Genomic DNA, 13,916 nt, shown 5'->3' on the forward strand with positions numbered 1-13,916 from the left:
AGTCGACCCAGTGACGTGTAGTATTGCGCACTGAACCGACAAAGAGCATGGGTGAGTGGGCTGCTTAAATACCCTCCAGGCTCCTCCCATAAACTCAGGCCACCATACTGGCCTTCTTATTTATGGTCGTGGCCCTCTGACCGAGAGAGATGTGGATCACATAAACACGCAACAAGACTTAAAACATAAATAGACCTGAAGTGTGCCTTGGTGGTCTGTAGTGTTGAGCAGAATACGCCATATTCGATTTCGCGATATATCTCGAATATATAGTCGAATATTCAAGATATATTCGCTAAATTCGAATATTCGTGATATTTTATCGAAATGAAATAATTGCGAATTTTCGCTATTGCGAATGCGAAAATAATTGCGAATTTTCGATAACTGCGGTAGGAGCACTCTGATTGGCTCAGAATATTTGTGATATTTTACAATACAAAATAATTGCGAATATTCGGCAAATGCGGAAGGAGCACTCTGATTGGCTCAGAATATTCTTGATATTTTACAATACAAAATAATTGTGAATATTCGGCAAATGCGGAAGGAGCACTCTGATTGGCTCAGAATATTCTTGATATTTTACAATACAAAATAATTGCGAATATTCGGCAAATGCGGAAGGAGCACTCTGATTGGCTCAGAATATTCTTGATATTTTACAATAGAAAATAAAAAGTGTTTTGCATTGGTGGTGATTCTTTACTCTATCCATCTGTCACAGCCGTTTGTCAATCAAACACCTTGAAGATTGAACACGTTCATGCTGCATGCTTTGGACTTTTTTTCACTTCATATATCAAAGACATTTTTATAAAAGATTATTTTTCTATTATTGGGACTATATTTCTTTATATATTTGTTTCACTGTGTATTTCACAAGTTATTTGCGCTTGCTTATTTTATAATTTGCCCACATGTCTTGTCACTAGACATATTTTTTATTCTTGTAGAGCGACTCCATTTTCTGTCTTGTATTAATTTATGTTGTATAACATTTTTGAGTTGCTGCTGTATTCTCCCCTTTTTTTAAGGTATGCGCAATTTTTTCCTTCTTACAAAAAAAAATAATATCAAACATACAAATATTCATAACAGAAACATACACAAAGCCCCCCCTTTTGCATCAGAGACAATCAGAGTTCTCCTACCACAGTTATCGAAAATTCGCAATCATTTTCGCATTCGCATTAGCGAAAATTCGCAATTTTTTTTTTTTATATTCGGCAACATAAAAGGATCGCCTCAGCTTAGCTACTCGGCCCAGGGTCTCTAATCATACCAGCAATGCTTTTAGACTTCGATAGGATGTGATCTGTTTTAAAAATAAAATTGAAAAAATGTGAATATTCGGAATTGCGAATATTCATTGCGAAATTCGAAATATATCGCGAATACTCGAATATGCCATATTCGAGCCGAATATTCGCAATACGAATATTCGTGAGCAACACTAGTAGTCTGGTCGGTATGCCAAGAAACGGGGGCAAAAGACTCAGATAGGGGAATAACTCTTAATTGATTCTTGTGGTTATTGAGCCAGCTTGGTGAAGGCTTGTGCCATTTCTTCCTGAGGATTTGGGATGTATGTGGCAAAACAAGCAGACTTACATGGGCCGAGTTTCTTGATTACGTGGTCTGGTACTCCCTGTTGGGAGGCAGCTGAGGCTGCTCTAATTTGGAAGGAATGTCCAGAGAACTGACTGGGGTGTGAAGCCCAATTTTTTAGGAGGATCCTGACATGCTTGATAAATTGGTTGCCACTCAGGGGGCTGGTTAGAAAGGGTAGCAACGAGCTGCCATCAGATTAGCTAAGTATATGGGGCAGTAGTCGGTCGAGCACCGTCACTGGGCGTGAGGCCTTGTTAGTCTGAAACAGGTTGATGTCAACCCCGAGGCCGGTTTGTTGCGTTCACAGACTGTGAGGCCCCGTACACACGACAGAGTTTCTCGGCAGAATTCACCGAGAAACTCGGTCAAAACCCGGATTCTGCCGAGAAACTCTGTCGTCTGTACAGTTTTGGCTCGATGGAGCCGCCGAGGAACTCGACGAGAAAATAGAGAACATGTTCTCTATTTTCTCGTTGTTCTATGGGAGAAGGCGGCCCGCCGAGCTCCTCGGCGGCTTCATCCCAAAACTCGACGAGGAACTCGACGTGCCAAGCACGTCGAGTTCCTCTGTCGTGTGTACGGGGCCTGAGAGTGTAGTGGTACAAAAGTGAGTCGGGTGGCGTCGGAAGAGTGTCTGACTGCTGGAGCCGCTGACTGTAAATTCACTGGGTCATAGGGAACCGTAGAAGGCCTGGTAGATGGCTGTTTGGATGACTGAGCTGGGCAAAGCCCCAAACAGAGAACGAGTAAGGATTTCAGACATGTCCCTAAAGAGGGCACTCTTAAAAGGTAGGCACTTGCCACTGACTACGGGTTGGTGGTTCTGTATGCCCTGTAGGAGGGACTTGACTCGGCTGACACTGCCGGGATGAACACGCTGTACCGGTAGGTGAGGAACTTGTCCCACATAGCTAAGTCTGCAACTGCTGCTTGGACTATTTAGAGATATTGGTCTGGATCTTGCACTGGTGTGAGAAAATCAAGACAATACACAGGTACTTAACAAGACAATACACGTGCACTCGCTTACCAACGTGCACTCACAGACCAACGTGCACTCGCTGACCAACGTGCACTCGCTGACCAACGTGCAGTCGCTGACCAACGTTCACTCGCTGACCAACGTGCACTCGCTGACCAACACGCACTCGCTGACCAACGTGCACTCGCTGTGCTGGATGGAGACCTGAACTAACCTCAGTGAAAAAGACAGAAAAAAGATGAGTGGCCCATGTGCCACTGAAAATGAATGGCCAACTGGGTGCCGCTGCTTGTTTGCGTGGCTGATTGTTTGTCACTGAGGTGTGTTTGCAAGTTAGTTTGTATGCGGGTTTGCACGTAGGTGCGTGCCGCCAAGTGTTTTATACTACTGGAGACAATATTGTGTGGTTGCAAGGGTGTCAGGTTGCTGGGACAATATTGCATGATTGCAGGGGCCTCAATGAGTATGAAGGTTTGTTTTGAGATGACATTGTGTGTTCGCAAGGGTCTCAGTCTGGTTTGCTGAGACTGACATTGCGTGGTTGCAAGGGTCTCGATGAATTTTGAGTTTTTTTTCTTTTTTATGATGATACTGCCTGGTTGCGAGGGTCCATACGAGTGAGTGGTTTCTAAGACAATATTGCGTTTTTCAAGGGTCTTAAACGAGTGTCAGGCTACTGAGATGATTTGTATGGCTGCAAGGGTCTGAACTGGTGTCAGGTTGCTGAGGCAAGATTGCATGGTTGCTAAGGTCTAGACGAGTGTGAGATTGCTGAGACGATATTGCGTTCTACAAGGGTCTCAAATGAGCGTCAAACTGTTGGACGATATTGCATGACTGCAAGGGTCTGAATGGGAGTCGGGTTTGCAGAGACAATATTGTGTTTGCAAGAGTCTCAGTGTGTGTGAGGCTGCTGAGACGATATTGCATTTGCAAGGGTCTCAACAAGAGTGTCAGGCTGCTAAGATGATTTGTCTGGATGCAAGGGTCTTAATAAATGTCCGGTTGCTGGGGGCGAGGCTGCGTGGTCACAAAAGGTCTTAATGAGTGGGAGGTTTCTCGAGACAGTATTGCATGGTTGCAAGAGTCTTGATGAGTGTGGGGCTGCTGAGACAGTATTGCATTTGCAATGGTCTCAACAAGGGTGTCAGGCTGCTGAGATGATTTTGCGTGGTTGCAAGGGTCTCAACTGGTGTCAGGTTGCTGAGCCGAGATTGCGTGGTGACCAAGGGGGTATTTATTTATTTATTTACACTTCTTTCTTTTTTTTTCTTTTTTTTTCTGACAGGTGAGATGTTGCTGGGATGATGTTGCGTTTTTGCAAGGGTCTCGACAAGGGTGCCAGACTGCTGAGACGATTTACATGGTTGCAAGGGTCTCAACAGGTGTCCGGTTACTGGGACGAGATTGCGTGGTGACAAAAGGGGTATTTATTTTTATTTATTATTTTTTTCTTTGACAAGTGAGAGGTCGCTGACATGATGTTGCGTTTTTGCAAGGGTCTGAACAAGAGTGTCAGGCTGCGGAGATGATTTGCATGTTTCTCAAATTGTGTGGTGGCAAAAAGAGTGTATTTATTTATTTATTTTCGACAAATATTGCGACAATATTGCGTTTGCAAGGGTCTCGACAAGAGTGACAGTTGCTGAGATGGTTTTGCATGGCTGCATGTTTGTTTGGTGACTTACCGTACCCTTAGACGAGCAGTATAAGAGATAGGGACGACGATATGGGATATGGGAGACAACGAATGGTAACGAATTGGTGTGATATAAAGATTATGGTAACGAATCTTACTTGCGACAGTGGGCCAATGCGAGTGAGTTTGTGGCGGACTGTGGCGGGAGTGCAACATATGTTGAAAGTGTGGCGTGATGCTGTGCACAAGGCAAAACCATCAGGTTTGGTGTGGAAATCATAACGCATGAAGTGCGTACAGATGACTCGTTAGTTCCACTGCGGGAACCGAACAAGGTACTGCAAGTGGCCACGAATTTTGACATGACAAAACACGGTATCATATCCTACCAGTGATCATGCGACTGGTTCGCATTGGACTGAAGCGGGTGTGCAACACTTCCGAAAAGTGTGATGTGACTCTGTGAATAACGCACAGAAAGCAACTTTGGTTTGGTAACTTAAATGAGAGAAGCACCGTGTACAAATGATTCGTAAGTTCCGCTGTGGGAACTAAAACACACGGCATGGGGGATACAACAAATGGCAATGGTAGAAAGTATGCAATGTATCTGATATGAATCGGTTGTAAAGAGAAATGACTCTTGATACAAATCGGTTGTAAAAATGAATGAAATTAATCCGATACGAATCGATAGTAAGGAGTATTGAACGAATCTGATACGAATTGGTTGTAGAGTGTATTTCACCCCTTGCTCTGAAACCGAACACCTACCAACCACCCATTCCCCAGGCTAATCCAGTGCAGACAAGGCACCAGGTGGGTCTAATTACCACCTTAACCAGCCACAGAACCCATACAAACAATACATGTTAATCTCTAAATAGATGAGACGGCAACCCCATGGACAGTGAATCTTATAACCAGTGAAGCCTATGGTAAATGATATCGGACAATGACCGACAGCAGCTTGGAGGCTTGGATTTACAAATGAATCGTATTTTTGGCAGAAGGAACTTACGAATGTACAATGCCTGTGCCGAATGATGTCAGGACATGAGTGACAACTCAGAGGCAGTTTTTTTTTAAAAGGGATGCAGGAAGCATAACGAATCGCAAAATTGCACATGATACAAAAAGGTTTGAATATTACCTGCCACAGTGAGCGGGAACCGCTGACGAAGACCACGAAAGAAGAAGCCACAATGCAATTCATATGGAATGCGATTAAATGCGCAGACTCACAAACATGAGGTGAGCTGGGAAGAGTTGGCCCAGTGACGTGTAGTAAAGCGCACTGAACCGACAAAGAGCATGTGTGAGTGGGCTGCTAAATACCCTCTGGGCTCCTCCCATAAACTCAGGCCACCATACTGGCCTTCTTATATACATACTGTATATATATATATATATATATATATATATATATATATATATACACATTATATATACACACACAGTATCTCACATAAGTACACCCTCACATTTTTGTAAATATTTTATTATACCTTTTCATGTGACGACACTGAAGAAATTACACTTTGCTACAATGTAAAGTAGTGAGTGTACAGCTTGTATAACAGTGTAAATTTGCTATCCCTGCAAAATAACTCAACACACAGCCATTGATGTCTAAACCACTGGCAACAAAAGTGAGTACACCCCTAAGTGAAAATGTTAAAATTGGGCCCAAAGTGTCAATATTTTGTGTGGCCACCATTATTTTGGGGGCTTAACCCCCTTGGGCATAGAGTTCACCAGAGCTTCACAGGTTGCCAGTCCTCATAACGACATCCCAGAGCTGGTGGATGTTGGAGACCTTGCGCTCCTCCAAATACCATTTGAGGATGCCCCACAGATGCTCAATAGGGTTTAGGTCTGGAGACATGCTTGGCCAGTTCATCACCTTTGCCCTCAGCTTCTTTAGCAAGGCAGTGGTCGTCTTGAAGGTGTGTTTGGGATTATCATGTTGGAATACTGCCCAACACACTCCCCCTAGCCGCGGAATTTGAATTCCGCCGGAGGAATTACGATCCGCCGCCGCAAGTTTGGAGGTAAGTGTTTTGTGAATTACCCACTTGCCTCTAAAACTTGCGGCGGCGGATCTTAAATCAGATAGATTACGCGGATCTAAAGATCCGCTGATCTATCTGAATCTGGCCCTCTGTCTTGGTTCAGACCTTTGACTTTGACACACAATAAAAAAGAGGCCATACACCGGAACACAATTTTTCTTCCTTTTTTTACTTAAGTTATGCAATGTGACCAAGTTTAAAGTCAAGTATTGCTTAACAGAATCATTAAGAAGTTTACTGGTTAATTATCATTTAGGTCAAATTAAATTAAAACCACAGACACATTCCATTAAAGTTTATAAATATTTAATCTCAATAGTTTTAGCATGACAAACAAATGAAAAAGAACACCCCTTAAAATCGAATATACATACAGACCTAGTTTATTTCACACACTAGGTAAGCTAATTGTATATGTCATTCCACAGTGCACAATGGAAAAGCTCAGCTTTTGTGATCTCAAGTAAAGTATACCAACAAAAGTTAAAGAGCATGTAAGACCTCAAGAATATGCATTTGTGCTGCAAATTGGTCTGTTATTTTCTGAAATTATGACTTGAGTGGCTTATTATAATCATTATTTACCTGTAAACTGCTTGTATAGGCCTTGTTTCACAACAAAACATGTTGATGTGTACAGACCTATATTTAAATGCCCTTGTGACTGTTGCCTTTGTTCAATAGTGTTTAAATCAATCTGTAGTCTTGTGTGATAATTTTGATCTTGAAGTCATGAAATAGATACAATATTATTTCTTAAAAAATGTAAACTTACAGAACTTCTTTCTATTTAATTTTTTTCAGCATCAGACTACATATTTGCAGAATTTGGATTATGTGGTTTAGTGGGTTCCTGCTTTAGAATATGTAATCCCCTGCATACCTAGCATGGATTGTTCATATACATAATAATGAACCTATCCTCTACTTCTATATAAGATTAGATTTGTCTCCAGTCAATCACAGACAGCCTTTTTTGTAAAAATGGCACACCTATTTCATAAAAAATATGCTCAGTATACAGATAAACCTAATATATTTCTATATTTCTATTGATAATTGTTCATGTGTGCCTACATATAAAAACACCAATCCATATTACCAATAAATCAAAACAGACCTGCCGTTACTTCAGCTAAAGCCTATCTAGTGCATTTGTTCCAGATGTCTATAGTTAGAGATCCAAAAAATGGTTTATATTGTAAAAGGAAACATATGAAATCAAATCCACTGGGTCACTAATGCAACTGTGTATGGAATACTAGAGAGACTCTCCAGAGAATATTTCAGATGGCAAAGTTTAGGAAGAAGCGACTTCTTGGGGGTCAAGAGACAGCTCATAGGTATATGTGTCATCTCCTTGCTGGTGGTAGGGAGGGACCAGAGGAGCCTCAATAATAAGAAGACCTTCTGGAGAAAGTGAGGCAAATACTGTCAGGGGATCAACTTCTGGAGGAAACCTGGAAGAGAAGATACAGAATATGCAATTTAGTAGTATTCATATAACAAAAATACAAACATTGTAAAGCATTAAAAGGAATACTTAGTGGCGTATTTTAGCTGCCTATAAACCACAGTTATGAAGGAAATGTAATAATAATTTTTCAAATTAAAAATATATAACCAATGACTTCAAAAACTGTAAATTAGCAGTGAACATACAGTATTTATATGATGAAATATGGCAAGATATTTAGATGCTTACAAGATTCCTTCACTATTTTGTAACTTTTTTCATAAAGCACACCTGTCAGTACCTTAAGGTATGTAACAGGCCGTGTTACAGACAAAGCAGTTCCTGTAAATACTTTTAAGGAACCTAGAATCAGAATCCTAGGATGCTCTAATCTGGTTTGCCTCTGCTCAGAGATCGTAATCACTAAACCTTACTGCACTTGCCTTCTCCGTGTCCTGAAAATCATAGTAATGGGCCAATGGAATCACAAAGAAGGTAGAAAAGGTGGCACCAACAATCAATTGTTGTTGTTAGATCTTGAAGACTACAGTGGCCTACGATTTAAGGCCCCACCCTTCATAATAAAAAAACAACTAGTTGTGTGGTGTCTACTTTGCAATGCTCAAGTCTACCGCGTACACACGATCAGTCCATCCGATGAAAACGGACCGATGTACCGTTTTCATCGGTTAACCTAAACACCATCAGTTAAATAACTGATCGTGTCAGAACGCAGTGACGTAAAACATAACAACGTGCTGAAAAAAATGAAGTTCAATGCTTCCAAGCATGCGTCGACTTGATTCTGAGCATGCGTAGATTTTTAACCGATGGTTGTGCCTACTAACGATCATTTTTTTCCCATTGGTTAGGAATTCATCGGTTTTATTTAAAAACATTTTTTTTTTTTTTTTAACCGATGGTTAAATAACCTACACACGATCGGTTTTGACCGATGAAAAGGTCCATCAGACCGTTGTCCTCTGTTTAACCTATCGTGTGTACGAGGCCTGAGGGTACACAGAGGTTAGAGGCTACATGTGCTCTTTGTTTCTTAATGATCTTTGCTATTCCCCATAGCTGTGTCTTCAGAATAGCCTATAGCAGGAGTAAGTACAACAGGTACACCTGTGATTTAGTATACTAGAGCATCATTCCAACTGACTAAACTTGACTTATACTGAACAGGAAGAATACACAATATGCACCATTCCAAATTGCCTTTAAACTGAAAAAAAGTAAGGAAAGTCTTTACATTTCCAAGTCTCTTCCTTTGCAATATATTGGGGGTAATCCACAAAGATCCGGCATAACTTATTTTTTCCCATTTAAGTTACACTGCCTTAAAATTTCTACCTAAGTGCCCGATCCACAAAGCACTTACCTAGAAATTTTTGGCTGTGTAACTTAAATTCCGCTGGCGCAAGGCGTTCCTCTTTTCATGGGGGCGATTCCCATTTAAATTAGGCGCGCTCCCGCGCCCGCCGCACTGCGCATGCTCGTGACGTCATTTTCCCGTCGTGCATAGCGCAAAATGACGTTACGCCGAGCTTTGTGGATCGCGACGGGTCAATAAATTTGCGTCAGGAAAAAAAAAAAAATACGGTGAAAAAAAAAAATTCAAAACAAAAAAAAAATCGCGTCGCTGGACAGAAGGGTCTGCTTTTACATGGTGTAAACAGTTTGTAAAAGCAGCCCTAATTTTACGTTTGCAAACTAAAACTTACGGAGAAAAACGAAGCTGAAAAGCTTCGTGGATCTCCGTAAGTGCTAATTTGCATACCCGAGGCGGCATTTCGACACAAAATGCCCCCAGCGGCGGATGCGGTACTGCATCCTAAGATCCGGCAGTGTAAGTCCCTTACACATGCCGGATCTTCTGCCTAACTATGGAAAACTGATTCTGTGGATCAGTTCCATAGTTAGAAACAGGGATACGACAGCGTAACAGCAGTTATGCCGACGTATCCCTTTTGAGGATCTGGCCCATAATTCCTTTTTATTACTAGAAATGTGAATTCGTTTTCGTCCGAATGCATTTTCATCTGAATTTCTGGGATATTTGCGTACGTTTTAACAAACGATAACAAACGTGCAGAATCCGAAATCTGAAAGATCTGACATATAAAATGCTTTATTTTCATTTAGTTGCGACAACAGTTTGATATAGATAGAGGATTCAACATGACTGTGACAATAGCAATCTGTGTCTATCGAACCTGTGGTCGAATGTGCCTAACCTAACTCTGTTAGTTGAAGATTATTCGACATAGAGAGAAAAGACTTGACATTATAGAGACATGAAGATTCGACGAACCAGCTAAAGCCATACGATTGCCGCGAGTGGACATTTATGGTCAAATGCTCCGCCCATAGGCTATAGAAGAATTCTAATGTTGGTTGACTAGTAATAATAATTAATAAATATAATTATACATCAGACAGGAGGCTCATATCTTATGCATTAATCCTTCTTTATTAATGCTCACAGCAGAAGTGTAAAACATCTAACGTATGTAATAAAAAGAAAAAACTGGTAGAACCACACCTCCCAGCAGTCCCATGGCCTAAACCACTCCCATACTAGTCTCTATAAATGGACTGCTCTCATCTAGGATCTTCCTCTTTCTTTCTGCTCACGGCGGAGCAAGTTAAGTATCACCAAATGATTTGATATATATTGATATTGATATTGATAATATGTTATTTGTCATTATATATATCTTTCATAGTACGGTTTACAGATAACCTTGCCTTGCCACCCAAGGCTTCATTCACCAAAAAATTTTCTTTGCATCCTCTTTTACCGCTATTTCCTCTCACCTGTCTAACTCCTTTCTGTGCTGTACTACATTACCCCTGTTCCGCTGGGACCGCGATCGTCAGCGGTCACCAGCGGCCATACGCATCCTCTCTCTTTACCTGCCTTCCTTCTCCCATGCGGCGCGCCATCTTGGGCATGTTCCCTCTCCTCACCCCTCTGTAGAACGAGCGCGCGTCGCCAAGGAGGCGGATCCACCGCCTCGCTCTATCCCCGCAGAGCCGCCCCCGCCGTCCTATCACTTCACGTGCTGGACTCGGGAGGCGGGTCCCCTCGGTCTTTTCAGCCAATGGACGCCTGGGAGCCGTAGTCTCGCGAGACTTCGCCCCCAGAGCGCAATCGATCCCAGGCTCTCCTCCCGTCGCATGCCAGTCAGCGCTGGTGACCGGAGGGAGAGCCTGGTATAGTTCTCTGCCACAAATTTCTGCCACAATTTTTGTCCTGGGAATTTTATTCCCACCCATGCCCTGTGCCCACAGTTCTCTCCAAACTTCCTATTAGAATCTCTAAGTACTACAGAGCCATCGCTCTCTATTTATATATATTTTTCCTCAACCGCAGCTGTCTCTCACTAACATGACAGAGGAAGGTTCCCCCTCCCCATTAGAGCAGGACTTGGTTCTAGAACCAACTCATCTCCTTAGTACAACCCAACTACAGGACATCATTAACCAATCTGTCCAAGCAGCACTGACAATAGCTGCCGCTTCCGGACCATCCCAATCCACTCATCCCCCTGTGCCCGTACCCCTCGGCACAGAACCGACCACAAAGAAAGGAAAATCTTCCTATAAAAGGAAGAATGTGGTGACGGTTTATGACTCCCCGGCAGGGGAAGCTAATAATATGCGGCGAGCAGATCCTTCCACGGACTGCCACCCCACGCATCCTACAGATCCCTTTCAACCTCTGAGCCTCAGAGAGTCAACAAAAAGGCACGGTTTAGCTAAGAGAGCCAAACCAGACTCATACGTTTTAGAGTCGGACGACGATTCATCCGCCGAGTCGGATAAATCAGATGTCTCAGGATCTGATTACTATGAGGAAGAGGATGCGGGGGCTTCGGCAATCCTCCCGGATGCCAACCCTGACGACCAGGGCAAAGACGTACTAGACGCCATGGGGGAACCCCTATTTAACCCGGACACTATTTCCCATCCTCACTCCGGGGACTGGTCCCCACTGCCCCACGTGTCCCAATATGTAGAACTCTGGGCACGCAAAACTTTGGATAAATCCAATCGCAATAAGCTTAGAGCGGAGTGCCCCCGCCCGCATATCCCCATGAAGGCGGTTGTCACACCTACAGTGGACCCCATTTTAATGAAATACCTGCTGAAAACAGGTAAAATGCCTAAGAAAGGATAGACCGGTCCTTTACAAGTATCCAAGACCGCATCCTGGACCTGTTCGGGCCTTTGACCAAAATTCTGAACTTAGCGGAACAATCCGCGACAACAGGCCAAGGGGTTGACCTAACACAACTTCGCGGTTGGGCCCAAAGAACCATATGCCTTACGGGCAATGCCAACACCACCTGTTCAGTTGAACGCAGGCGCTCTATACTCATGCGCCTCGACCCACAGCTAGCCCATCTAGCGGAGTCCGAGCCAGGCCCCTCAGCAGGGGGCATGCTTTTTGGCGAGTCCTTAATAAAGGACATTAATAAATTTGTCGGTATGTTCAACAGCCTGGATAAGGCACAAACGTCCCTGAAAAAACCCAACAATGCCAGAGTTTTTCCCCGGGCCGGCAGATACAGGGGCCGCTCTGCCGGCCGATACAACTCGGGCAGACCCTTCCAGAGGTCTTCCGCTCAAACGCACTATACTCAGGCTCCCACCCACTATACCACCACCGCGCAACCGGCACCATTCTTCCCTCCCCGTGGGAGACCCTGGAGGGGACGCGGCCAGAGAGGATACCCTCGTTCACGCCCGTATTCCGGTGAGTACCACACCCATTCCCTTCCCCCTCATACCGGTGGGAGGCCGCCTAATGTTTTTTACGCTCGCCTGGTCTGCGATTACGGCAGACTCCTGGCTTCTGAATACAGTAACAGGTTTCCAAATAGACCTTGTGTCCCCACCGACTCTGGGGATATTGCCACCCCCTATCCATTTTTCAGAAGAAAACGTGACCCTCATAGACACCGAACTTCGGGAATTGATAGCCAAACATGCGGTCACCGAAGTCACCACCCCATCACCGGGTTTCTTCAGCAACCTCTTCCTAGTCAAGAAGAAGGGGGGGGTTATCGCCCGGTCATAAACCTCCGGGACTTGAACCAACATGTCGCCTATCGACATTTCAAAATGGAAGGCATTCACTGCCTCCGAGACCTACTCACCCCCGGGGACTGGTTAGTGAAGGTGGACCTAAAGGACGCCTACCTCACAGTTCCCATGCACCCGGACTCCCAACATCTCCTCCGTTTCAGATGGTGGGGTCGCATCTGGCAATTTACGTGCCTACCGTTCGGCCTGTCCTCAGCCCCATGGTGTTTCACCAAGCTGCTGAAACCGGTCGTGGCAGCGTTGAGGAGCAGGGGAGTGCGTCTGATCATCTATCTGGACGACCTCCTCATACTAACTCACTCCAAGAATATGGCCTATCGCCATATGAATTGGACCATCGACCTGTTACAAACCCTGGGCTTCATTATCAACCGAGAGAAATCGGTTCTCGTCCCGGCTCAGGAGATGGAATTTCTGGGTTTCTCGATAGACACCCACCTCGCTATCCTTCGACTGCCCAGCGCAAAGCTGGCCCTAATCCGAAAAGAGATCAGGGCGGTTTTGCGCAAAGGTTTCCTATCCCTACGCGTCCTGGCACGCATAGTGGGCCTATTAGCTGCGTCCATTCAAGCCATCTTTCCGGCTCCCTTACATTACCGAGCCCTCCAGAGGTTAAAAATCCTACACCTGCGTCAGGGCCTTCGCTACGCGGACGAAGTGTCCCTATCCCCAGAAGCTCGGGCCGAACTACGCTGGTGGCTCCGTCACGCCACCGACTGGAACGGCCGGACGATTTTCAACGCACGACCAGACGTAGTCATAGAATCGGACGCGAGCCGACGGGGCTGGGGCGCCCGCTTGGGGATGAGGTCCACGGGAGGGATCTGGTCCAGGGAGGAATCCCTGTTGCATATCAACGCTTTGGAACTCTCAGCGGCTCTCTTCGCCATTCAGAGTTTCTTGGCAACACGGACCAATTGTTGCGTATTATTGCGCATGGACAATATTGCGGCGGTTCAATACATCAACCGCCTGGGAGGTACCAGATCCAAAATTCTAGCGGACATCTCTGCAGAGATTTGGCACTTCTGT

The 13,916-nt window shown here is 44.4% G+C and overlaps 1 protein-coding gene across 1 annotated transcript in view; it reads right to left on the reverse strand.

Annotated features, from left to right (window-relative positions):
* Window positions 1-6,599: 6,599 nt before the first annotated feature.
* HSPB8 (heat shock protein family B (small) member 8) overlaps window positions 6,600-13,916 on the reverse strand; it is an 83,065-nt gene continuing 75,748 nt past the window's right edge. Inside the window, exon 3 of the mRNA XM_040345564.1 lies at window positions 6,600-7,770. Coding sequence (XP_040201498.1) covers window positions 7,611-7,770 — 160 coding nt within the window. The 3' untranslated portion in view covers window positions 6,600-7,610. The remainder of the gene's footprint in view (window positions 7,771-13,916) is intronic.

This window comes from Rana temporaria, chromosome 1, assembly GCF_905171775.1.
Source record: "Rana temporaria chromosome 1, aRanTem1.1, whole genome shotgun sequence".
Lineage (NCBI taxonomy): Eukaryota > Metazoa > Chordata > Amphibia > Anura > Ranidae > Rana > Rana temporaria.